The sequence below is a fragment of the Leptonychotes weddellii genome, chromosome 9 (assembly GCF_054177405.1).
Source record: "Leptonychotes weddellii isolate Sample4059 chromosome 9, ASM5417740v2, whole genome shotgun sequence".
Lineage (NCBI taxonomy): Eukaryota > Metazoa > Chordata > Mammalia > Carnivora > Phocidae > Leptonychotes > Leptonychotes weddellii.
Genome location: NC_138377.1, coordinates 34,889,656 through 34,916,232, shown reverse-complemented (window position 1 = coordinate 34,916,232; position 26,577 = coordinate 34,889,656). Strand labels below are relative to the sequence as shown.

The following is a 26,577-nucleotide window of genomic DNA, read 5'->3' as shown; positions in this document are numbered from 1 at the left end:
ATTATGTTGACAATGTCCATGTAAGTTCAAATTCTGTTTTAGGAAGTTAACACTGAAAAGACTGAGTTCACTCTGAGCCTTATTTTGAAAGATGATTTTCTTGCTGCAATAAAAACCTGCTAATAACAAATGAACAAAGTGGTTGGTACCATTTGTGCCTTTAAGATCATAGTTCAAAAGAATTAGGCAAACATGATAACAAAGGTAAGACAAATATAACCTTTATTCTCTTTCAAAAGCCCAGAGAATAGGGCCTGGAACCACATTCATTGATTTAATCAGAATACCTTAAATTTTGTAGTCTCATTAAAAATTTTATAGCAATGGACCAAATATTGTAAAAATGATAGCAAAATACATTGTTGCTCCCAGCCACACAATAAAAAAGTAGTAAATTCTCTTATCCAACATAAAGAAAGCTAGGCTAGTGAGCTGCTTGACCAAACATTCATAATAAATAAAAATGATCCTATATACATATAATCAGATTTTCATAGCCTAAAATCACAACAAAATTGTGTCACACTCAGGAACTGGGAAGCCAACACACTAGAATGACCAAAATATTTTTTGGTTTCTGTAAAATAGTGGGGCAGAATATTAACTCACAACCACTCCAGAAGGTTGGAGACAGATGGCAGTGAACATGCATGCTGTCCGTCAATTATTAATTTTCAAAGAACTAGAATAGAATATAACATTAATGTAAATTATTCAATACAATTCAATATTCTTTGGCTACGAAAAAAAATATGTCAAAGTCTTGTACTACCTTACAGGCATGAGCAAAAACAGTAGTAACTGGAAAGCAGCTATAAAAGAGAGCAGGTACTGGGTGATTCGGACAGAATACCAAATAATTGTTTACTTTCAGGAAATAAACTGGTTAAGATGATATCACTAAGGATTTTTTGTTTTTATTTTGCCATAAAAAGAAGGTGATTTTTAAAAAATCTATTGCTTAGGAATAAGTCAGTCAGAGAAAGACAAATACTATATGATTTCATTCATATGTGGAATTTAAGAAACAAAACAGATGAACATAGGGGAAGGGAAGGAAAAATAAAATAAGATGAAAACTGAGAGGGAGGCAAACTGTAAGAGATGTTGAACTCTAGGAAACAAACTGAGGGTTGCTGGAGGGGAGGGGTAAGGGATGGGGTAATTGGGTGATGGGCATTAAGGAGTGCACTTGATGGAATGAGCACTGGGTGTTATATGCAACTGATGAATCACCAAATTCTACCTCTGAAACTACCAAAAAAATCTATTGCTTAGAATAACTTTATATACAGTAGGGTAATTTTAGAGTAGTCAGACTTTAAGATTATCTTGAAGTTTTCAAATAATTCTTAAGATTCTAGATAACATGTATGACTATGTTCCTTAGCATTCATTTAAAACAATTACTAGAAATAAGCATGCTTCATTTGAGAACATAGATTAAAAAGTTTTCTCTTAGACTCCAGGGAAAAATGTATGCATGAAGGAAAACTTTTTTCTCTAAGCATAAAAAATAATTTAGATGACAAAGAGGGCTGAGTCAGGAGTCAGGAGACACAGATATGACTTCAGGGAAATCATTTTCCCCTCTAAGACCCCTTCCATCTATCTGATTCTGAAGTTAAAACACTCACTCCAAGCTGTGCAAAGTGACCTGGCATTTTCAAGTTTCTATACAGTACTTGGCAAACTGTTTTTTTTTTTTTTTCACTTTAACCCTCCAATATTAAGTACATTGATACAAACTCTGTCCTGCAAATCAGTATGCCAGATTTCTAGAGATAGCAAGTTTTTCCCCCCACTCATTCCACAAATTATGGAGCGCTTTCTATGTTGAAGGCAGGATGCTGGCCAAGACTTGCAATATTATGACTGTGTCACTGCCCCTGGGAACAAATGACTACCTGAAAAGCTGGATGCAGGTCACTGCTTCAGGCCCAACCTCAGACACATGAGGAAACAGGGAAACATACAGTGTTCTACTTGCTCCCTGGTTCAGGACGGTGATTCCCGAATCTGAGGGAATACAGGAGGAAATCTCCAGACAGGCTTGTTAAAACACAGCTTCCGAGGCCTCACTCCAGCCTTAGTGTGTCAGAAATGGGTCTGGTGTCTCCAATCTGCCCACATTTTTTAACAAGTATACTCTCTCCCACCCCTCTACACCTCTGCAAGTTATTTGTGGGCTTCACTCTCTCCCTCAACACCCCCTCCCCTGCCCCCCAAAGAAAGCCAGGGTGTTGTGATAAAAGTTAGAGTCACAGTCAGGAGCCAATGAATAGCTGTGTGACCTTGAATGAGTTATTTAACGTCCCTAGGTCTCAGTCTTCAACAGATAGAAGTTGAACAGGAATCTCTACTGTCTCTTCCACACTCAAATGCCGCGGACTTTAAGAACCTAACATGTCAACTCGGTAAATCGTGAAGATGGGGAGAATGTACAAGGATGTCTCATTCTGCAGTCCAAACACCCCAGCAAGACTCTGGTAGCCCCCAGTTGAGTGTAATTCTTCCGTCTGGTCCAGGCATCGCAACAGGAGGAAAAGTGAGGCAAGGCTGGAACTGGAATTGGAATTGATGGGCAGAAGCCTAAGAAGCTTGCAGGCGAGTTCTGGCAAATAGCCGGAAGGCTACTTTGAAAGCAGGAATCACTCCTCGTCCTCGTCCTCGTCGTTCTGGTCCTGGTAGCGAATGTAGACGCCCAGCATGACAAAGCCCATGAGGATGCAGAGCGAGCCGACGACCAGGTAGGCGATGCCTAGGAAGGGGTTCTTGCCGCCCATCCACGAGATGTTGCTGAAGACGATGAGCTTGTGGCCGCCGAAGGCGCGCACCGGGTAGTTGTAGGTGATGTTGACGAGGTAGGCGCCGCGCGGCAGGCCGCTCGAGTAGTTGCCCTGGCGGATGCGCGCGTACAGCTTGCGGAACGTGGGCAGCGCCGCCGTGCGCATCCACACCACGAAGTCCTGGTTGATGAAGCCAGTGTTGTTCGGGTCGGGGCTCAGCTCGTAGACCGGCCGGCGCCAGTTGGGCGGCGGCGCGGTGCCTTGGAAGGCCAGCGCCAGGCTGCCGTTCACCAGCGGCGGGTTGCGGAACTTGACGTGGCAGTCGGTCCACCAGGCGATGCCGGTGCGGTCGAGCGGCACCTCGACGTACGGCCCTCCGGGCTGGCGCTGGTGCCACAGCGAAAAGGAGTCGTTGAAGAGGCTGTTGGCGATGGCGCCGCAGGGCGCGATGGGCAGGCCGGAGGCGCGGCGCTGGTAGGGGGCGCACTCGTTGGCCGGGTGGCGCAGCGCGCTCGGCAGCCCGCTCAGCTGCGTGTCGTCGCGGGACACGCTGTAGCGCCGGTTGTTCTGGTAGAAGTTGGTCAGCTCGTAGTAGAGGTACACGGGGCCCGGGAAGAGCTCTGGCAGCGAGAAGTACCAAGAGCACGAGCAGCGGAGCGGCGGCGCGCGGTCCTGGTCGGCCAGGGCGCACGCCGAGCAGTTGCCGGTGCCCGGGTTGCCCGTGTAGTCGTACTCGAGCTCCTTGATGCCGTTGGAGGAGTAGAAGAGGCCCAGGCCCAGGCCGATGAAGGCCAGGCCGGCGCAGAAGAAGAGCGGCAGCGCGATGCTGGCCGACAGCAGCGGCTGCCAGGCGGGAAGGCGCTGCTGCGTGAACGCCGTGTTGTCGGGCTGGTGGGCGCCCCGGGCCGTGGCGCTCCAGGTCATGGCGGCCGCGCCGGGTCGGACGGGGGACGGGCGGAGTGGCACTCACAAGCGGCCAGCCGGGGGCTGCTCCCGGCTCAGCTTTCCGCCGGCTCAGGTGAGTTTGGGGGCTGGCCCCGCCTCCGGCCCCCCGCACAGGTGAGTCTTAGTGTTCTCCGTGCGGTGACCTGATCCCCTCAGTTCCGCCTCTGCCCAGGTGAGCCGGGCCGGCTCCGCCCCTGCTGGTAATCGGCAGCGGCGCCCCGCCTCTTCGGAGGTGAGCGGGGCGGGCGTTGGTTTCCTCACCTGGCCGGCGCAGGGCTCGCGTTTCCTCCCCACCTGGGTGGGTCCGGCAGCCCGCTCCTCCTCCCCGAGGTGAGTGGCGGCCCCAGGCTGCCTCTGAGTGGCCCGTGCCTTGCTCAGGTACCACCTTAGCTTCCGCCTTCCAAGTGAGTAGAGTGCCTGGGCCAGACTTTCCTGAGATCGGAGGAGCTGCAACCTCCAGCACAAAGTTCGCTGAGAGATTATTAGCGTGGCTCCTGGAGACTTGAAGATTTCAGGTTATTAATCCTCTTTTATCTGGGGGTGGGGGAGTGACTCTAGACCCTCTTGTCTTTGTAGGTTAATTTACGGACCCTCTTTCAGTCAACTTCTAACCACAAATTGTAATGCCGAGAGATTACACTGTGGCAAATCTGTTATTCATTCAAGGCCTGCATTCAAATTCTAGCATATGTTTAAAAAGAAGAATGATTTTCCCTCCAGGTGCACTAATCTGGGTGCAAAGCTAAGAAAAGTAGAAAGTTCTATAAAAATAAAGTGAGTCTTTAAAAAAGAGAATCAAAGACTACGTGAGCTTCAGAGCCTTTAAATATCTCTCTAGCTGCTGGGAAAACCACACAAGGGTAAAAATGCACTGGACTACCTGTGATTTCCTTTTCTTTTCAGATTCTTTGCCTGAGTGGAGAAAGGCCTAATCCAAGGTCCTCAAAGACCTACCTGCTATCCACAGTCAAGGACTTTGGGAATGTTTTGCCTAGGGAGGTGAACTACAAGGATTTATAGGACTTATTTTAAAGAGAACCCAAATTAGCTCTGGCTTTTATGTAGCATATACACAGGGGGCTATCAGGCCATTTCAGCTTTGTGCTAAATTCTCCCTAGGTATTTAGGGGTTCCTGCCTCTCCTCCAGCTCATAAAATGCAAATAACTTAAATATTTTCTGTATTACACCTTGCACCTAGAATAACAGATTGCATTCAGGAGTTGTTCAAAACCCATTGAAATTTGGAAAGTTAAAATTCTTGCAAAATTGAACAGGAATTTTTAAAATCATCTCCCAAGTGTTCACCCCTATGGTAAGTCCTGTAGAAGACAGAAGAGAATTAGACTAAAATGGACCCTTGACCTCAAAGCATTTGCAGTCTGATAGGGGATATATATTACTTCGAAGTAAGAAAGAATCAAAGTAGCCAATAGACAGCATATAGTCAAGTACCAAATTGCACTTTACAAGAATGATATTAAAAATTAAAAAGTAATATTATTTTAATAATGAAAAATTCATTATATTATTGAATGGAATGAATGCAGGTTGGAGGCTTTAGCTGTTAGAGGTCACTGAGGGAGAGCCAGATGACTTGAATTCCACTTTCCTCATGTCTAATTGTACCCCAAGAAAGGAAATTCCAACATTGCCAACAAGTTCCTATAGTCTGATCCAGTCTCCACTACACCTTTTCTTCAATAAGATAAAAGAACAAACAGTTCTCTGTATCATTATGGTTGAATTCCATCTACACTTCTCTCATAAAATCATCAGTCAGCCTGAGAGAGAGGACACAAAACTAGTCTCTAGGAAGAAATTCAGTCCTCAAAACTTAATCTAGCAGATTTTAAGTCTAACACCACCACTCCCCTAAAAGTGTGAGCCCCCCTGTTGAGCTGAGAGCCTTTCCAGCTCTGTCTTCCCTGGATGAAAGGCAACAGTTTATTCATTGTGCTAATTAAGGTAACACCAGCGCATTCCAAAAGTCAAGAGAAGAGAATATTTCAAGACAAGGAATGGTAAACAGGGCGAAACGCAGCTGAGAGTTCAAGTGAGATAAGAAATGAAAAGGAGTCATGGCATTTGACTTCTGTGGGAGCAGTTGGGGTATTGGGGTGGGAGGAGTCAGGCTCTATCAGGTGAGGGAAAGTGGAAGTGGAGACAGCCAAGGTAAAACGACTCTTTAGAAATGTGGGTGGTGAGGGGCGCCTGGGTGGCTCAGTTGGTTAAGCGGCTGCCTTCGGCTCAGGTCATGATCCTGGAGTCCCGGGATCGAGTCCCGCATCGGGCTCCCTGCTCGGCAGGGAGTCTGCTTCTCCCTCTGACCCTCCTCCCTCTCATGCTCTCTGTCTCTCATTCTCTCTCTCTCAAATAAATAAATAAAATCTTTAAAAAAAAAAAAAAGAAATGTGGGTGGTGATAGGGAGGAAGGAGAAAGGCAAGTGGTAGTCATTTTGAAGAGTATGTATTTCAAAGGAAAGTCTTCTTTATAGAGGACAGACTAGTGTTTATTCTAAGGGAAAAAGATAATCGTTCAGGCAAGGTTACAGATGGGTAGTCCTGGATGGGACAAAGGCAGGAACAGGCAGGGGTTCCAGAGAACAGGTGCAGGGTCACCTCACCTCAGAAATTGGACGACATGGAGTAAAGATGGATGCAGAATGCAGCTGGGCTGTGGGCTCAGCTCAAGAGAAGGAAGTTTCCATTTAATAATTTCCTCTGCGCACTAAAATGCAGGGTCATCTCCGAAGGAAAGAGTGAGAGGAGGAGGAGGAGAGGGAACTGCCCAGGAACACATGAAGGCATGTCGAGCGGCTTGGTCTAGGGAAGTCCCGCCATCCAGACTGACATGGCAAATGATTGAACATGCCCAGTGGATGGGGGCTTTCAGGGCAGGTGAATTGGAAAGGTAAAGGTTCAAGCTAGTGCTGTTCTTGGGGCAGGGGTGGCTAAAGTGTTACACCTTAGTATGTAAGCTGAAATGGCAAAGAAAATGAAACCACACCGATGGATCAAAAGAAAACAGAGAGCAGAGACTGGGAGTCCTAACGATGTTCATGAGCAGGTGGCATGAAAGCTGGGAGAGAAAAAGTGCTGGTATTGGGATGTTAAAGATTTTGGAGGTGACGCAGTAATGAGATCCAGGTATATGTCCTGTTTCCTCCACCAGCTTGTAAGTTCTGAGAGGTCAAGGACTGATACACATCCTTGTGTCCCTCAGAATTCACTGTATAATGAGGGTTCTGACCCTGTGTCTTTCATTTCATTATACATGTTGTCATGGGGCATTAAAGGACACTTGGATCATGTAAACTCAGTTCTCAGTTCTCAGTACCAATAAAGTGAAGAAATGAGCTCATTCTAAACAATTCTTTATTGCCTCTCTTTATTAGAAAGAGAACTCAAAGTGAAAGAAAAAGGCATTCTCAATCACAATAATCTCAAAATTACTTCATTTCCTCCTTTTGTCTTCCCGATTTTATCTGTATAATTATTTAACTTCTGATTGGTGGAATAATATAAAAATACAATTATTATCATTCTGTTTGTTAAGTTACCTCCTTTTGGAATGAGGAATAAAATACATATTTTCCATATTTCTTTGTGGTCTTCATAAATTTTTTAAATGGTCCCAAAATTCATGGGTCTACCATATTTAACTACTTTTTTTTAATTGTTGGATATTAGATTATTTCCAGTTTTTCAGTATTCCAAAGAATATGGTAGTAGACATCTTTTTGCATATAACCTTTTCTTTTCGGCTATAAATTTCTATAAGTAGGAAAGGGGCTTAAAAGTCAAACTCTTTAAAGGTACATACTGCTAGAATCTCTGATACTGCCATAGTAATGTGAACTTTGCTATGTTCACCAAAACTTTGCCAACAAAACCAATTGTTAACCACAGAATATATTTAATCTATGCTAAGAGGTTACCAGATATAGGAGAAGCAGTATAGGATAGGGGAAAGAATGCTGCTTGACATTAAGGAAGTCCAAGTTCTATTCTAGTTCCTCAGGAATAACTGACCTTGGTCAGATTGCTTAGCTATCCTGGTCTGATTGCTTACCTGTATGAATATATTTGCCAAAATGATAGTGAATATCTCTTTCAATGCAAAGATTTCTATTCCTGGTCACCTCAAGGGGTGTCCTTTATACTGACTCATTGAATAGTTAGCTTTTATTGAGTGTACCTGATGTGGGCCAGTCACTCTCTAAGTGCTTTATATACATGATCTCATCTAATTCACACCACAAACCTAGGTGGGAAGTACTAAACCCATTGAGCTGATGCAGAACTAAGATTTTGGCTAAGGAAATGGAGGCTGACGAAGTTTTCATGGAGGTAAAAGGTAGATCAGGAAGTCGAAGGCCAGCTTAATTCTTAACATCCTGCATTTTCTTTTTTTTTTTTTTAAAGATTTTATTTATTTATTTGAGAGAGAGAATGAGATAGAGAGAGCATGAGAGGGGGGAAGGTCAGAGGGAGAAGCAGACTCCCCGCTGAGCAGGGAGCCCGATGCGGGACTCGATCCCGGGACTCCAGGATCATGACCCGAGCCGAAGGCAGTTGCTTAACCAACTGAGCCACCCAGGCGCCCCAACATCCTGCATTTTCAACCATGACACTATAATGCCTGGGCATACTTCCTCTTAAAAGAACCCCAAACACTTTAACATTGAACCAGTTTTTGGTATTGCAGTTCTTCTCTTATACCCCAAAGATAGAATTCCACGCCATGGATGGAGAGTCCTAGAACATCTGAGTTGCCATATTTTTGTTTAACAAAAGCTTTAAAATAACTTCACTTGTCTGTCTATATTCAGTTTTTGCATTTATTTCTTTTAATTCATGACTATATATCTTCCCGTAATAGAGCCAGGATTTTTAATTGGCGTTCCCTTACGTAAGTTTATACTACTCAGGATTGTTGCCTATTATTCTGCCCATGGGGCAACTTTTATTTAAAAAGAATCAAATTAAATTGCTTCATAAAATTACAGCATATGTTCAGAAAAGTTTTTAAAAATTCACTGTGCCTGGACTTCATTTTTCATTAAAAACTGTATTCAGCAGACTTCCTGTTTTCAAAAATTATGAGTTGGTACCCCCTAGTGGAAGATACAAAGCAACTTCAGTTCACTACTACTAAAAGCACTGGAGGTACAAAAGATAGGAAGGAATTCTCTGTGCTCCTTGCTGCGGTGTGTTGGGTTCTCCTGTCACTACCTTATTGAGAAACAGTGGAGGGCAGTTGTGTGCAAAGCTGCAGGGGGCAGTACGGAAGGAAAATGGGAATGAGCTAGGTGACAATAGGTCTTCAGCAGCACTGACTTTAGGTATGGGATGGCCATGTTGAAAGACGGTGGATAAACCAGCTAGGATGGGATTGGACTTGAATTGTGTGGTTGGAGTTCGTTTGTAGGGTGTGTGCTTGGTGAGTTGGCATGAGGAAGACCCAAAATGTGAGGAGGACAAGTTGGGTGACAGAATTAAGACAGAGGGGAAGGAAGAGCTCTGGAACTGGAAAAGAGTTAGATCAGAACTGGAATTGAACTATCCAGTAGGAAAGACGGGATGGGGTATATCCCAGGGTAAGGACTGGGGAAGGCGGAGACACCAAAGCAGAGCAGTGTCTGTGGAACCAGCAAATCTGTTCAGGTGGCTAGAGGCCACCCTTCTCTGCCATCCCCCTGTCCCTGAGGAGATGAAACTCACTGGTTTGGGGATGGCCTCACTGAGGACTGTAATATACAGACTGGCTTTCCCCTACACATGGTGACACCATCTGTCTTAAACTTTAGGAATCCCTCACTTATGTATCAGGAATAAATAGCTAAGCACTTAAAAATTTTCAAAAAGTTACCAGATTGTGAAATGAAATAAAATAGATGTCTGTTGCCACCAGAGGGCAAAGCCACATGTCCTAACGTCCATAAGCTGGAGGGCTGACATCTTACGAAAACTGGAGGTGCCCAAGAAAGATGTGCTTAGATGCTCTTCCCTGTTGGACAGCATCAATAAACTGAATGAACATACTTTGAATTCCATTGTCTGGATCACTGATTTAAATGTTTAAATACCTTGCCCCAGCACCCTGGGAACCCGTACTTGTCATGTGTGCTGATCAATATTGACTTATTAATATTCAATCTGGAGAGTGTGTATCCTTGGATGGTTGCAGGGGTCCCTGGCCTTTCTCTCTGAATAGTAAATCTGAATTTGTGGTTGTTATATTTAAAATTTTAGTTTTCTTTCTGTAGGAAAAGTATCGCAAGGATGGCTGCATTGTGTCAAATTCTAAACCAAAGTTTGGGACTTTAAAGGGACCAGGATCCTAGATGATACCTTATCCAGTGGTTTCCAAACTGGCCAAGTAGCAAAATCATTAGGGGGGAGGGCAGTGTTTAAAAATACACATTCCTGGGGCACCTGGGTGGCTCAGTTGTTAAGCATCTGCCTTCGGCTCAGGTCATGATCCCGGGGTCCTGGGATCGAGCCCCATATCGGGCTCCCTGCTCCGCGGGAAGCCTGCTTCTCCCTCTCCCACCCGCCCTGCTTGTGTTCTCTCTCTTGCTGTCTCTCTCTCTCTGTCAAACAAATAAATAAAATCTTCAAAAAAATAAGTAAATAAAAATAAAAATACACATTCCATCTGCCTTTTGCCACTAAATCACAATCTCCAGGGGCTGGTGCCTAGGAAGCTTACTCAGAGCAATCTGATGATCACCCATCTCTGGGAGCCACTGTTCTACTCTGGCCTCATAATCCATCTGGGGAATTCTCTTTGATTTTAGTAAGGATTTCTGCGATGGAAGGAACAGAAACCCAAGCCAGCTTTAGTAAAGGGGTGGCTATTGTTCCGAGATGAGGAATCTGGCACAAGGAAGGAACTGAAGGAAATAGATCTGGCTCTCACATGAGTCAAAGTCATCAGGCAGCTCCCTTCTCTGTGCACTTCGGCAGGCCACCTGCTTCCGCAAGGCTCTTACTTTTGGTCCTCCAAGTCTTGGGCTTTGCATGGCTTTGGATTGCCACAGCTCCGACTTGGAAACCAGTGCTGGACCACCTTACAGCTCCTGCTGGCTCCAGCATACATGTTCTTGAGTTCAAGAGAGACTCCAGGTTGGGTCAGGGGTCTGGTCCTGCTTCAATCTATTGTGACGGGTGGGGAAAGGTCCCACGACACACACATGGTTGCCTACATTCACCCCTCCTTAGTAGAAGTGGAAGGGACTCTTCCAAAGGAGGGGAAGTGCAGTCTGGCTAAGCACTCAAAGGGTGTCCGCTAAATGTTACAGCCCTTTTAGAATTTGTCTAGCAGGTCCTCACCAGAAGACTCCCCCACGGTAAAAAAAAAAAAAAAAATGGTATCCACTACACCTTTGTAACTTCCCAATGAGGGGATCATTTGGGCTCTGCTTGAACACTTCTTGAGACAAGGAACTCACCATTTTGTGAGGTCCATTCCTTTTCCAGTTCTAACTACTCAACAGCTTCTTTGGTAATGACCATCGTATATTCTAAGTTCATTCTCTACAATAATACAGAATACACTTACTCCTTGCTCTTTGAGAATCTGAAAATGGCTATTGTGTTCATCTCAAGATTTTTATTTCCACACCATACATGCTTATAAGGTTCCTTGTCATGGTCCTCTCTGGATCTAGACTCTCATCATTCTGGTTTCCTTCCTTTGCACATGGCTTGAGTTAGTAGTTGTTCTCATTAAAGAGTTTGCTTACTTAAAAATCATAATTTTTTTAAAGGATTGAGAGTGGCTTTAAAATACGCAATAGAGGGGTGCCTGGGTGGCTCAGTTGGTTAAGCGGCTGCCTTAGGCTCAGATCATGATCCCAGGGTCCTGGGATCGAGCCTCACATCAAGCTCCCTGCTCAGCAGAGAGCCTGCTTCTCCCTCTCCCTCTGCCTGCTGCTTTGCCTAATTGTGCTCTCTCTCTATCTCTCTGTCAAATAAATAAATAAAATTTAAAAATAAATAAATAAAATATGCAATAGAACAACACACAAAAAAATACTTCAAAGCAAAAATATGAAGGCAAAAGGAATACATTTTGTAAAATAAGCAGGAGCTGGAAGAGAAATTGGTTCACGAAGCACCTGCCATGAAAGCCTGTGGCTTGCTCAGGGTGGTCTGCAGGATTGCTTCTTCAGTTCTAGTGGCCAGCCCAAAGAGAGAATGATGAATCGCTGCATTCATGAGAGAAAAACAAACCATTAGCCCAGAAGAATTTAAACTATTTCTGGTGCAAAAAACAGGAAATATTTTCTCCTTGGGGTTCTCCCAGAGAAGATGTTATAAAACCAGGTAAACAATATCTTCAACAATATCCTTGAAGTAAATACTGTAGTCATTTCCTAGGACTGTTTCTTACAACATCTGCCAAAAGGAGATATAATGGTGTTTGGTGAAAGCCCAGTTCAGTGAAGCCACTCTAGGGAGGCTCTGTAATCCAGACTGGGTGCCACTCTATGGTTCTTTGCCCCAATGTCTGTGGATGAGTGTTAGAGGATCTAGCAATGGTTTTCAAGCTGTGCTCTGAGAGGCCCATCAGTGGTGGGACTTCGAGCTTCCCATCCCTTCCCCACATCCCATTCTGTGACTCTAGAATTCTAGAAAAACATGGTTTGAAGAAGGATTCTAGGGTTAAAAAAGAAATTTGAAAACCACTGTTATAAAAGAATGGATGCACTGCTATCCCTCAGGTAATCTACCATAGATAATGCTCATTTCCCGAAGTTTTCAATAGTCAAGAGCAGTGGTGATTTCCAAGATTAAACATCCTGATAAGTTCATCAAGCACAGAACCTCTGTGTTGCCAGTTAAACCCAGAGCCATATGTTTTAATAATCAAGCAAACTAGGGAGGGATTGACAACTTCTTATTAAATCTGAGGTGCCTAACAAGGACATATGGTGGACAGAAGGCCACTGCACCTTCACGTGGAGTGGGGCTAGGAAAGGACCATCTGTTAGTACTCAGATTCTCCTTAAGACCTAATTTGGTGTTTGCTCTCACAAGATGATACAGTACAGCCTCAATGATTTTAGCCTGAAAATTATTTAAATCTCATAACCACACATCCATTTTATCCATAAGCAAATCTCAGTAACTCACTCATAGAACATCTAGCTTTTTATACTGAGAAGTATATACGTAAGTTTAAAAATGTAATATATATAAAACTAGAAAGTTGATGATTTTGGATGCAGAACATCTAGTTTTTCTTTGTGATAATAACGGATAGGATCAGCTCTGTATTAATGCCATTCTGGTTTTGATACTAAGGAAAACCTGGAATTGATGTGCCAGAGAAAGCCCATCTCTCTACTCCTTGTAATTGGAATAGGTGCTATTTCTGATCCATCAATGGACTGTAATTCTTGACCTTGAAACACAGTGGTATGAAGTGCAGGTTCCTCATAAGCCTTGTGACTGACGGTAGGAACGGGCCTTGACAATCAACACTGAGCATGAGTATCTTGGTTTATAACTGATTTCAGTCCACAAAGATTATGGAAAGATCAATAAAAGGTGTAAACACTCTTAGGTTTTTCTTACCAGATTGTACCACAGGTGGACAAAGAGTTTAATAATGATCAGTGGTGGAATAGCTGTGCCCACGGCTCACTTTGTGTAGAACATTGGCCCAAGGGTCCCAGAACTTAACAATTTATCAAGCAGGAAGGTGACATGCATTTTAGATAGACCACCTAGTAAATTAGGAGGAGAGTAAATGATTGCCCTTAGGAAAAATGTAATAGACTAAACTGTGGTCCAATCGATAAGGAGAAATTTCCATCAAAATACCACTAACAAAGACTCTTCCCCATCTATTCACAAAACCGTGTAATGACTCGATGTTTTTTAAGTTCTGCAGGAATCCTGTGTATATATGAGGATCCCTGTGTTTTACAGTTGCAGGTGATCAGTGAAAGTGGGAAGTTGCAAAATTAATTATATGTAAACTCACCTTTATTACTCTCCCAAGCTGGCAACAAGCATCTGTTGGGGCAAAACCCAAAATGCCCGATTGGCCACAGCTGCATGGATTGATAGACCTCTACCTCCTTAGAGGGCCTGCCAACTACTGCCCAGAGCAGATGCATCCGGCTACCTGCAGGCCCTTTGTACCTAATTTCAAATGACCATGGCAGGGACAGCACCCCAGAGTCCAAGAGCCTGGCTGGGGAGCAAGGATGACAGCAACAAAGACCAGGCTTGTGAAGGGCTGGTCCCAACTTTTCCTTCCAGAAGCAGGGGAAAGACCGCCCAATGTGCCCTCCCTGTAGGTTCACCCAGCCTGCCTCAGGTTGTCTTTACATGCAATTTGGGACATGAGGCCTCATCCCAACACTGAAATGGCAGAATTCCCTCTGTCCAGCTTCTACAAACACGTCACTTGCCAAGAAGACCAAATCACTTGGTTCCCAAAACAGCTGAAGATTATTTCCCATTCAGTTTTCCCTCCCTTCCCCTATGATCCTCTGTGCTGTTTCTTATATCCCACATATGAATGAAACCATATGATAATTGTCTTTCTCTAATTGACCTATTTCACTCAGCATAAGAGCCTCCAGTTCCATCCACGTCAGTGTAAATGGTAGGTATTCATCTTTTCTGATGGCTGAGTAATATTCCATCGTATATATATACCACACTTCTTTATCCATTCATCTGTTGATGGACATCTCAGCTTTTTCCAGAGTTTGGCTATTGTGGACATTGTTGCTATAAATACTAGGGTGCATGTGCCCCTTCGGATCATTATTTGTATCTTTGGGGTAAATACCTAGTGCAATTGTTGGGCCGTAGGGTAGCTCTATTAACTTCTTGAGGAACCTCTATACTGTTTTCTGGAGTGGCTGTTCCAGCTTGCATTCCCATCAACAGTGTAAGAAGGTTCCCCTTTCTTCGCATCCACGCCAACATTTGTTGTTTCCTGACTTGTCAATTTTAGCCATTCTGACTGGTGTGAGGTGGTATCTCATTGTAGTTTTGATTTGTATTTCCCTGATGACGAGTGATGTTGAGCATTTTTTCATGTGTCTGCTGGCCATTTGTATGTCTTCTTTGGAGAAATGTCTGTTCATGTCTTCTACCCATTTCTTGATTGGATTATTTGTTTTTTGGGTGTTGAGTTTGGTAAGTTCTTTATAGATCTTGGATATTAGCCCTTTATCTGATATGTCATTTGCAAATATCTTCTCCCATTCTGTAGGTTGCCTTTTAGTTTTGTTGACTGTTTCCTTTGCTGTGCAGAAGCTTTTTTCTCAGTGACGTCCTAATAGTTCATTTTTGCTTTTGTTTCCCTTGCCTTTGGAGATGTGTCTAGCAAGAAATTGCTAAGGCCGAGGTTGAAGAGGTTGCTGCCTGTATTCTCCTCTAGGATTTTGATGGATTCCTATCTCACATTTAGGTCTTTCATCCATTTTGAGTTTTTGTGTATGATGTAAGAAAATGGTCCAGTTTAATTCTTGTACATGTGGCCGTCCAATTTTCCCAGCACCATTTGTTGAAGAGACTGTCCTTTTTCCATTGGATGTTCTTTCCTGCTTTGTTGAAGATTAGTTGACCATAGTTGAGGGTCCATTTCTGGGCTCTCTATTCTGTTCCACTGATCTATGTGTCTGTTTTGTGCCAGTACCATACTGTCTTGACAATTATAGCTTTGTAATAAAGCTTGAAGCCCGGCATTGTGATGTCCCTAGCTTTGGTTTTCTTTTTCAACATTCCTCTGGCTACTTGGGGTCTTTTCTGGTTCCATACTTTAGGATTATTTGTTCCAGCTCTGTGAAAAATGTTGATGGTGGGATGCCTGGGTGGCTCAGTTGGTTAAGTGTCTGCCTTCGGCTCAGATCATGTTCCCAGGGTCCTAGAATTGAGTCCCACATCGGGCTCCTTGCTCAGCCAGGAACCTGTTTCTCCCTCTGTGCTGCTTACCCTGCTTGTGCTCTCTCTCTCTCTCTCTGACAAATAAATAAATAAAAATCCTAAAAAAAAATGTCGATGGTATTTTGATAGGGATTGCATTGAATATGTAGATTGCTCTGGGTAGCGTAGACATTTTAAGAATATTTATTCTTCCAATCCATGAGCATGGGATGTTTTTCCATTTCTTTGTGTCTTCCTCAATTGCTTTCATAAGTGTTCTGTAGTTTTTAGAGTACAGATCCCTTACCTCTTTGGTTAGGTTTATTCCTAGGTATCTTATGGTTTTTGGTGCAATTGTAAATGGGATCGATTCCTTAATTTCTCTTTTTTCTGTCTCATTGTTAGTGTATGGAAATGCCAACTGATTTCTGAGCATTGATTTTATATCCTGTGACGTTGCTGAATTCCTGTATGAGTTCTAGCAATCTTGGGGTGGAGTCTTTTGGGTTTTCCACATAAAGTATCATGTCATCTGTGAAGAGTGAGAGTTTGACTTCTTTGCCAATTTGAATGGCCTTTTCTTTTTGTTGTCTGATTGCTGAGGCTAGAACTTCTAGTACTGTGTTGAACAACAGTGGTGAGAATGGGCATCCCTGTCGTGTTCTTGACCTAGGGGAAAAGCTCTGTTTCTTCCCATTGAGAATGATATTCGCTGTGAGCTTTTTGTAGATGGCTTTTGTGATATTGAGGTATGTTCTCTCTATCCCTACACTGTGGAGAGTTTTAATCAAGAAAGGATGGTGTATTTGTCAAATGCTTTTTCTGCATCAATTGAGAGGATCATATGGTTCTTGTCCTTTCTTTTATTAATGTAGTGTTTCACATTGATTGATTTGCAGATGTTGAACCAGCCTTGCAGCCCAGGAATAAATCCCATTTGGTCATGGTCAATAATCCTTTGAATGTATTGTTGATTCCTATTGGCTAGTATTTTGGTGAGAATTTTTGCATCCATGTTCATCAGGGATATTGGTCTGTAATTCTCCTTCTTGGTGGGGTCTTTGTCTGGTTTTGGGATCAAGGTAATGCTGGCCTCATAGAATGACTTTGGAAGTTTTCCTTCCATTTCTATTTTTTGAAACAGCTTCATAAGAATAGGCATTAGTTCTTCTTTAAATGTTTGGTAGAATTCTCCTGGGAAGCCATCTGGCCCTGGACTCTCGTGTGTTGGGAGATTTTTGATGACTGCTTCAATTTCCTTGCTGGTTATGGGTCTATTCAGGTTTTCTATTTCTTCCTGTTTCAGTTTTGGTAGTTTATAAGTTTCTAGGAATGCATCCCTTTCTTCCAGCTTGCCTAATTTGTTGGCATATAGTTGCTCATAATATGTTCTTAAAATTGTATTTCCGTGGTGTTGGTCGTGATCTCTCCTCTTTCATTCATGATTTTATTAATTTAGGTCCTTTCTCCTTTCCTTTTTTATTATTATTTTTTTATTATGTTCAATTAGCCAACATATAATACATCATTAGTTTTTGATGTAATGTTCAATGTTTCATTAGTTGTGTATAACACCCAGTGCTCTTTTTGATAAGTCTACTAGGGGTTTATCGATATTATTAATTCTTTCAAAGAACCAGCGTCTAGTTTTGTTGATCTTTTGGTTTCTATTTCATTGATTTCTACTCTAATTTTTATTATTTCTTGTCTCCTTCTTGGTTTAGGCTTTATTTGCAGTTCTTTCTCCAGCTCCTTTAGGTTTAAGATTAGCCTGTGTATTTGAGACTTTTCTAGTTTCTTGAGAAAGTCTTGTATTGCTATGTATTTCCCTTTTAGGACTGCCTTTGCTGCATCCCAAAGGTATTTATTTATTTATTTATTTATTTATTTATTTATTTATTTGACAGAGAGAGAGACAGAGAGAGAGAGGGAACACAAGCGAGGCGAGTGGGAGAGGGAGAAGCAGGCCTCCCGCAGAGCAGGGAGCCCGATGTGGGGCTCGATCCCAGGACTCTGGGATCATGACCTGAGTCGAAGGCAGACGCTTAACGACTGAGCCACCCAGGTGCCCCGATCCCAAAGGTTTTGAACAGTCGTATTTTCATTTTCATTTGTTTCCATGAATTTTTAAAATTCTTCTTTAATTTTCTGGTTGACCCTTTCATTCTTTTTTTTTTTTTTAAGATTTTTATTCATTTATTTATTTGACAGAGAGAGACACAGTGAGAGAGGGAACAAGCAGGGGGAGTGGGAGAGGGAGAAGCAGGCTTCCCGCTGAGCAGGGAGCCCAATGCAGGGCTCGATCCCAGGACCCTGGGATCATGACCTGAGCCGAAGGCAGACACTTAATGACTGAGCCACCCAGGTGCCCCAACCCTTTCAGTTTTTAGTAGGATGCTCTTTAACCTCCAAGTATTTGAGTTCCTTCCAAATTTCCTCTTGTGATTGAGTTCAAGTTTCAAAGCATTGAGGTTGAAAATATGCAGAGAATAATCCCAGTCTTTTGGTAGCAGTTGAGACTTGATTTGTGACTCAGTATGTAATCTATTCTGGAGAATGTTCCATGTGCACTCGAGAAGAATGTGTGTTCTGTTGCTTTAGGATGGAATGCTCTGTATATATCTGTTAAGTCCATCTGGTCCAGTGTGTCATTCCAAGCCCTATTTCCTTGTTGATCTTCTGCTTAGATGATCTGTCTATTGCTGTGAGTGGGGCGTTAAAGTCCCCTACTATTATTTTATTATTATCAATGTGTTTCTTTAATTTTGCTATTAATTGGTTTATATAATTGGTTGTTCCCAAGTTAGGAGCATAAATATTTATAATTGTTAGATCTTCTTGTTGGATAGACCCTTTAAATATGATATAGTGAACCTCTACGTCCCTTACTACAGTCTTTGGTTTAAAGTCTAATTTGGCTGATGTAAGGATAACTACCCCAGCTTTCTTTTGATGTCCATTAGCATGATAAATGTTTCTCTACCCCCTCATTTTCAATCTGGAGGAGTCTTTGGGTCTAAAATGAGTCTCTTATAGACAGCGTATGGATGGGTCTTCCTTTTTTATCCAATCTGATACCTTTTGTCTTTTGACTAGAGCATTTAGCCCATTTACATTCAGAGTAACTATTGAAAGATATGAATTTAGTGCCATTGTATTATTACCTGTAAAGTCACTGTTTCTGTATATTGTCTCTGTTCCTTTCTGTTCTATGTTACTTTTGGGCTCTCTCTTCGCTTACAGGATCCCTTTTAGTATTTCTTGCAGGACTGGTTTAGTGATCACAAATTCTTTTAGTTTCTGTTTGTCGGACGCTCTTTATCTCTCCTTCCATTCTGAATGACAGCCTTGTTGTGTAAAGTATTCTTGGCTGCATGTTTTTCTCATTTAGTATCCTGAATATATCAAGCCAGCCCTTTCTGGCCTGCCAGGTCTCTGGATAGGTCTGCTGCCAGCCTAATGTTTCTACCCTTGTATGTTAAGGACCTCTTGTCTCAAGCTGCTTTCAGGATTTTCTCTTTATATCTGAGATTTGCAGGCTTCATTAATATTTTGGGGTGATGATCTATTTTTATTGATTTTGAGGGGGGTTCTCTGTGCCTTCTTGACTTGAATGCCTGTTTCCTTCTCTAGATTAGGGAAGTTCTCAGCTATGATTTGCTCAAATACACCTTCTGTCCTTCTCTTTTTCTTCTTCCTCTGGAACCCCAATAATTCCAATATTGTTTCACTTTATTGAATTTGCTGATTTCTCAAAGCCTTCCCTCATGTTCCATTAGTTGTTTTTCTCTTTTCCATTATTTTGTCTTCTATGTCACTGACTCTCTCTTCTGCCTCATTTACCCTAGCCATTAGAGTGTCCATTTAGGCTGCATTTCAGTTAAAGCGTTTTTAATTTTGGCCTGATTAGACTTTAGTTCTTTTATTTCTGCACTAAGGGATTCTCTAGTGTCTTTTATGATTTTTTCAAGACCAGCTAGTATCTTTATAATAGTTTTTCTGAATTCTAGGTCAGACATTTTACTTATATCCATATCAATTAAATTTATGGCAGAGAGTATTACCTCTGGTTCTTTCTTTTGTTGTGAATTTCTCCTTCTAGTCATTTTGTCCAGAGAAAAATAGATGAATGAGAACAAAATAAAAAATATCAACCACAACCCCAGCGAAATACACACTAGATAAATCCAAAGAGATATGAAACCAAAAACGAAAAGAAAAAGGGAAAAAAGAGAGAATATAATCTCACAGGTGGACAAAACAGGGTGATACACTTGGTCCTAGGTGTATTTTGGTCTGTTTGTTAGAAGACACTAAATCCCAAAATTATAAAGAAAGAAAAACTTATATATATACAAAAATAAAATTGAATATGGTGAAAGGAAGCCAAAAATGAACATATATATAAAATAAAAATGCAAAAATGAAAATTGAAAAAAGACTTAAAAACAAAGAATAGATAAAACAAGAAATTAGTTGGAAAGGAAAATAAAGAAAAAAGAAAATTTAAAACTGAAAGACTAGCCATGAGAAAAAAAAAACAACTCGAATTCTATATACTATTTTCCCCCAGTGCAGGAGTTTTTCAGTTCTGTGTGATCCACAAACAGTGTTCGCTTGATGTTCCTGTTGGTCTTCTGGGGGAGGGGCCTGTTGCACTGATTCTCAGGTGTCTTTGCCTGGACGGAGTTGCACTGCTCCTTGCCAGGGGCCTGGCTCAATGTAAGCTGCTCGGTTGCTCTATGTGGCTTTTGTTCCCTGAAGGCTTTCCATGCCACTTTAGAGGATGAAAAAAAATGAAAATGGCATGCCCCAATCTCTAGCCCTAGAGCTGAAGGATCATGGCCCCCACTCTTCATTTCACCCTCAAGGAAAAGCAGTCAATCACATTTGTGTGTGCAAAACTGTAGACTCCCGAGGTTTGCACCCATGCCAATCTTCCCACAGAAGGGAGGAGGGCCACTGCAGTTCTGCTACCTGTTGGGCCCCTACTTGGAGAGCAGTCACCTGATCATGTCCCAGTTTGTGGTTTATGGCAACACCCAGCTGAGAGCCCACTCCCGGGCTCAGTGATTGTAGCCCACTTCCCTGTTCCAATGCTTGGGAACTCTGCTGCACTCAGGCACCTCCGTTCTTTCTGTGACCCTGGGGATCCTGAGACCACACTGTCCCACCTAGGATTCTGTCCCACTTTGCCACCTGAGCACCTTTCAGGCAGGGACATCTCCCATTGGAGAGATGTCTAAAAGTTCCAATTTTGCACTCTGCTGCTATATCACTTTCTGGTAGCTGACTTATAGAGGTTCCCTCCCCGCATGGTTTATCTTCCGAAATATCCCCTCAGATTCACTTCTCTGCACCTCCTACCATGCAAAAAGTGGTCACGTTTCTATTTCTAGAATTGCAGCAATTTTTCCTTAGATTTCAGAATTCACAGGAGTTCAGATGGTTTGATAGATATCTATCTGAATTTAAGGGACCAGATGAAATGAGGGTTCCCTACTCTTCCACCATCTTCCCTCCAGATAATTTACAGTAATTCTTTAAATCTAGTATATTAGCCAGCTCTCCCAGCTTATGTCATCCAAATATTTGATTAACATACCCCTTCATTTAAGTCACTAATCAAAATGTTGACTAGATTTGGCTAAATGTTGATGTTAACTAGGTGGTAGATTTGTTTGATGGAGCATAAGATGAGCATTCAATGTGTTGTTATAGATCTACTTATTGTCTGAAAAGATGTGTATGATACATTGAAAAATGAAAACAAATCATGTAATATTATGCATTTCTGATTCTACTGTCAAAATATGTGTGGATGTGTATAAAGATAGAAAAGGGTCTGGAAAGAGATGTACCGAGAAAGTCAGTGTTTACCTTGAGTGGCCAGGCTCCTAGGCATTTTTCATTTTCTTTTTAATGCTTGTATGTATCTTCTGAAAAATAATGTAGAATGGATGCTTTTATAAACAGAGAAAACAACAGAAATATTGTATTTTTAAAAAATGCAAAAGAAGTAGAAGAAAGATCCAAGAGAGCCCTATGGCATATCTCTAAAGACCTCTTTCCAGGTCCAATAAAGAGGTTCTCAGACTTCTCTGCTGAACAGAATTATTGAAAGAGATTTTTAAAAACATCTCCCTTGGAAAAATTACCAGATGATACTGCTGTTGCCAGTCCTTGGACCAGCCAGAGGACAGAAGCCACATAATTAGCTGAGAATACACTTAACTTCTCTGCCTCTTATTGGCTGTGGGACCTCAGTAACTAACTTAAACTGCAAAAGATTTTTTTTTCCTGTGCTTCAAAATGGAATATTAACATTTATCTTAAAGGATGGTTGTGAGGCTTAAATGACGTAATGTACGCAAGATGCCTAATCCAGTTCCCAGAGCATGGTGCAGCCTAGTAATGATATGTTGGTCTCCATAGCATCTAGCCCATGGTTCTCAACCTTACTCACAAGTCATTGCTTATCACACCTCTTACCTCTTCTCCCTTTCCAGCACATTTTAGGATCTTATCCGAGTCCAAGAAGAAAGCAAGGAAATGACTTAGTACTGATGTTGCTGCCAATTTGCAGAAATAATCATTTCTAATGATCTCCATATAAAGGAATAAGCCCTTGATAAATAACTTATGTTTTTAACCCTTTTGTTTAAACTGCTTTTTTTTGCGTGTGGCTTTTGCATTACTAGAATCCCCCTTGCATTCTGATAAGCCTGGAAGTTAATCCCCCTTGCATTCTGATAAGGCTGGAAGTTAATTCAAGAAATATTTGCAGTATTGCATAAAGCAATGTGTGATCTTCGTTCCCCAAAGAACTTAGGGAAAGACTAAATGGTAAAGTATCACTTTTAGGGACACCTGGCTCAGTCGTTAAGCGTCTGCCTTCGGCTCAGGTCATGATCCCAGGGTGCTGGGATCAAGCCCCACATCGGGCTCCCTGCTCCGTGGGAAGCCTGCTTCTCCCTCTCCCACTCCCCCTGCTTGTGTTCCTGCTCGCTCTCTCTCTCTGTCAAATAAATAAAAATTTTTAAAAAAATCTTAAAAAAAAAGATTTAAAGTATCACTTTTCCACATCATGATGTTTTAGTGGAATTTTTGTCATGTTAATGTCCTACTTGATGAGGGAAGGGTGAAACAGCTTTTCTAGGCTGAAACTAACATCATTAGTTTCAGATGTAGAATTCAATAATTCATCAGTTGCGTGTAACACCCAGTAGAACAGGATATTTTTACAGCGATTCTTATGGGAGTTATCAATTCCTATAGCATAGGGTTCACACCACCTCAGAAGGGCTGAGATCAAAGAGATCTAGCCTTGAAGAGGCCACTGAGCTGGAAGGGAAGGTGACTCATGTGGCTTGGGAGCCCCACACCCAAGGCTCAGTCTTTGAGGCATTGTTCTTGGAGTAGCAAGCCTGGCTGCTCCTCGGGGGCGATTAACTAAGACAGTACACAACCATGTTCCTCCCCTCCCTTCTCCTCCTTCTGCCCCCCGAGTTGGGCGGCGTGTGAGCAATGGAAAATTCCTTTGACCCAGAGTGGGGCTGTAGCAGGGTCATGCCATGAGCTACAGCTTTCCAAAACAGAACCAATGGATGCCAGCTTCTCTTTCTTTTCTTCTTTTTTTTTAGGATTTTATTTATTTACTTGACAGAGAGAGATAGCGAGAGCAGGAGCACAAGCAGAGGGAGTGGGAGAGGGAGAAGCAGACTTCCCACTGAGCAGAGAGCCCAACATGGGGCTTGATCCCAGGACCCTGGGATCATGACCTGAGCCAAAGGCAGATGCTTAACAACTGAGCCACCCAGGCACCACACCAGCTTCCCTTTCTTTAGAGTCCAAGATTCCTTCAGTGGCCCATAATCTCCCCAGTCTTGAGGGGCTTCTGGGAGAGTGCTTGGAATCATCATTTTCCAGAATGACTGGTCATGCCTTATGAAAATCAAGATAAAGTTCGTTAGGGGTACTCCTGATTTTACCTTTTTTAAAAAAAATAGAATCATCGTACTTGGACATATTATTTCTTGAACACATTGTTTCTAATGATTTTGTGATTTAAAAAAATGTAAATATAATTTATGGTTATAGATGTGTCATGAATTGTTTAAATTTAAAATATCATCTCTAGTTATCTATGCAATATGATCATTTGTAATTCCCATGACACTGATTAGGAAAAAGATACAATTGTTGTATGTAAGGTCTATTGACTAAACAATTTTGGAACTTGAAATTTGTTTGATATTACTTGTGTTTATTAGTATTATTTTAATTCTGATCCTTTTTCTTCCTGTCTTTCGATTTATGGTTTGTGGCCATTAGATGGCACTGTGCATTTCAAATATGAAAAGTCTATGAAATTTTAAGGCTGGGCCGTGTGGAAAAAAGTAATATGCATTAAAGATTGCCACGTTTTTGTTTCAGTGAGGGTAGAAACATTTTATTTTTCACATAAAATGTTCTAGTATTATAATTTATTAAGTAGATATCTAGAACATAATCCCACAGTCCCATATGAAACTTTCCTTGCATAAAGAAAATGTTCCTTCCCATGTGACACAAATATAACGCCTCTCAGACTTAGATTGGGTATGGGGCTCCCGAGTCACACGGGATACTATACTCCTTCACCTCGCCTCAGAGCAGCTGCTGCTGATTTCCTAATAATGTTGATTACCCTCTTAGTGTAGCCATATTCTCTCATTTGGAAGTCTTTATCACCGGAAGCATTTACTTACAAATAGGATGCAAATTCATTTACAAATTATTTGAAATGCTAAACTGAACTCTAGAAAAGAATACAATTAATTGGCTTTCTTAGAATTGATAGATCACTCCCAGGAGCTGGCTTTATTAAGCTCATCATTAACCAGCTAAGAAGATGGCCTCACTGAGGTTTTATCCCCAGACGTAGCCTCCTGCGAAACACAACCTCTGTTATCCCGGCAGCACAGCCTCCAGCCTTCCCCCCACTGCACAGCCCCGTCCCTCCAGCCCCACGAGGCCCTCTGCCCGGGCCTCCTGGGGCTGCCCAGGGCTCCAGGTACCTTTCTGATGCTGATGTTTCCCAGTCTGTACCTTTGGCCCACGTGTCCATTTCTTCCACTTGGATGTCTTCAGGTCCTTTTAACCATTTTTAATAACTTTTTGAAACCTTTTAAAAACTCATCAGAGATGGAACTCACCATGCCCAACTCCACACCAGTGTCCCCTCTCTCGCGGACCGGCCACCCTCCTCTGTGCAGCTGCCCCATGCAGAGATCCGAGTCTGGCTTCACCCTTTGTTGCTACCATCCCCCATATCCAATCTATTACCACGTCTGCTGGTCCTTGATAGTCACTCTGCTAGTATCCTCGTCATGGGTTGGATCATCTCTCATTGGGATGATGATCAATTAACTTTCCCCTAGTCTTGGTCCCCGTCAACCCATTTTTCCCACGATAGCCACAGCGATCCTTGTATAATGTGGATATCACCATGTCTGACTCCTGCTAGAAACCCGCCATACCCTCTCATTTCTCTCAAGACAGATCTAAACTCCTTAACGCAAACATAAGGCCTTGGACCCTGCCTACCTTTGTGGCATTATCTCTTCGGCCTCAAAACTCTGTACTGTCCTTTAGACACGCCTTTCAGCGCATCAGATTGAATGCTTTCTTCAGCCTCCAGCTCTATTTGCAATTCTTTTCTCTCCACCCCTATCACTTTATTCCTACTGGAATCGCTTTAGACTTCCCTGCCTCTGGGAAGGAACCCCTCCCCACTGCTTCCCCAAATAGGATGGGCTCTCCTGCTTCCCATGGTCATTATCATGCTGTGTGGTAATTGTTAGTTCATCTACCCCTCAGGCTGTAATAAACGAATTTATCTTACTTGCCGCTGTATCTCCACCACGCAGCACAGTGCTTACCATGTAGTAGGTGCTTAAGACATGTCTTTTGCATAAGTGAATGAAGACCTGGGCACTTCGACTCATCCCTTATACCCCAGGTCAGTTGTCTTCCCAGCTCCTATAGTGTTTATAGAAGGAAGGGATTTTCCTGCTTCCAAAGATCACGTAGCAAATCAAGACAGAATAGGATTTCTACCTGATTTGGGGGTCTAGGTCTAGTTTTGTTTTTATGACTATTGCCTTCAACTTTAGTTTTTTTTTAAATTTATTTTACTTAGAACCCTGAGGTTTAAAAACTTCGAACATATACTTGGAGAAAATTATTCATGCAATTCATGAAAATTACTCATAATTATGATCAATTAAGCATTTTAATTAATCATACAATTAAGAATATGGGTGTTAAGCCCCAGAATGTCTGATTGAGGTTGTGAGCCTTTCAGATGTGTCTAAGGAATGTGTGTTTGTCCTGACTCCTATTTCCTTCCTCTAACCGTTCTGTGTACTCACTTCCTCAGGGGAAGAGAGGGGCTTATTCATTTCACAGTAACACAAAATAGTCCTAGAGCACATACTGTTTGTCAGACACTGCTGTATCCATTTTGCATGCATTAACTCATTTCATCCTCAAAATAACAAATATCAGGTGTTATCATTCCTCGTTTAGAGATGTTAAGGCTGAGGCACAGAGAGGGTTAGTAATGTGCTCAGGGATGAGCAGAAGAGCTGGGATTTGGACCCAGGCAGTTTGGCTCTAGATCTTGACTTCTTCTCTAATATATCATAGAGAAAGCCTGACAGGGAATTACGTTTCTTAATTATATTAACTGAGAATACTAGCAGCCATTTAATAAAACATTGTCATGTGGACTTGTTTTAGTATGTAGATATCTGTGAGTAAAAGGACAGTTCTTGCCAAAGCCTCCCTTCTCCTCTGCCTCGGGCCACAGCATTCCTGGCCCCAAACCTTGCAGTAGGCCTTGCAACCCTTGGCCCTTCAGGTTTTTAATCCTTTCTCTCTCATCTCCTGATACC

General features: G+C 42.3%; 1 protein-coding gene and 1 non-coding gene across 2 annotated transcripts; one reads left to right on the top strand and one right to left on the bottom strand.

The window, feature by feature from the left end:
* Positions 1-205: 205 nt before the first annotated feature.
* On the bottom strand, positions 206-4,303 carry CDC50B (cell division cycle 50 P4-ATPase accessory subunit B). Its single transcript, XM_006730053.3, has one exon. The coding sequence runs from the start codon at positions 3,711-3,713 to the stop codon at positions 2,652-2,654; it is 1,062 nt and encodes a 353-aa protein (XP_006730116.1). The 5' UTR covers positions 3,714-4,303; the 3' UTR covers positions 206-2,651.
* Positions 4,304-11,032: 6,729 nt separating this feature from the next.
* On the top strand, positions 11,033-11,088 carry LOC115939802 (U7 small nuclear RNA). Its single transcript, XR_004074574.1, has one exon. It is a non-coding gene; the product is annotated as a U7 small nuclear RNA (small nuclear RNA).
* Positions 11,089-26,577: the final 15,489 nt, after the last annotated feature.

What these genes read in the sequence shown, in the direction of transcription:
- CDC50B (XM_006730053.3), bottom strand. Translation starts at nt 3,713, where the DNA reads ATGACCTGGAGCGCCACGGCCCGGGGCGCCCACCAGCCCGACAACACG.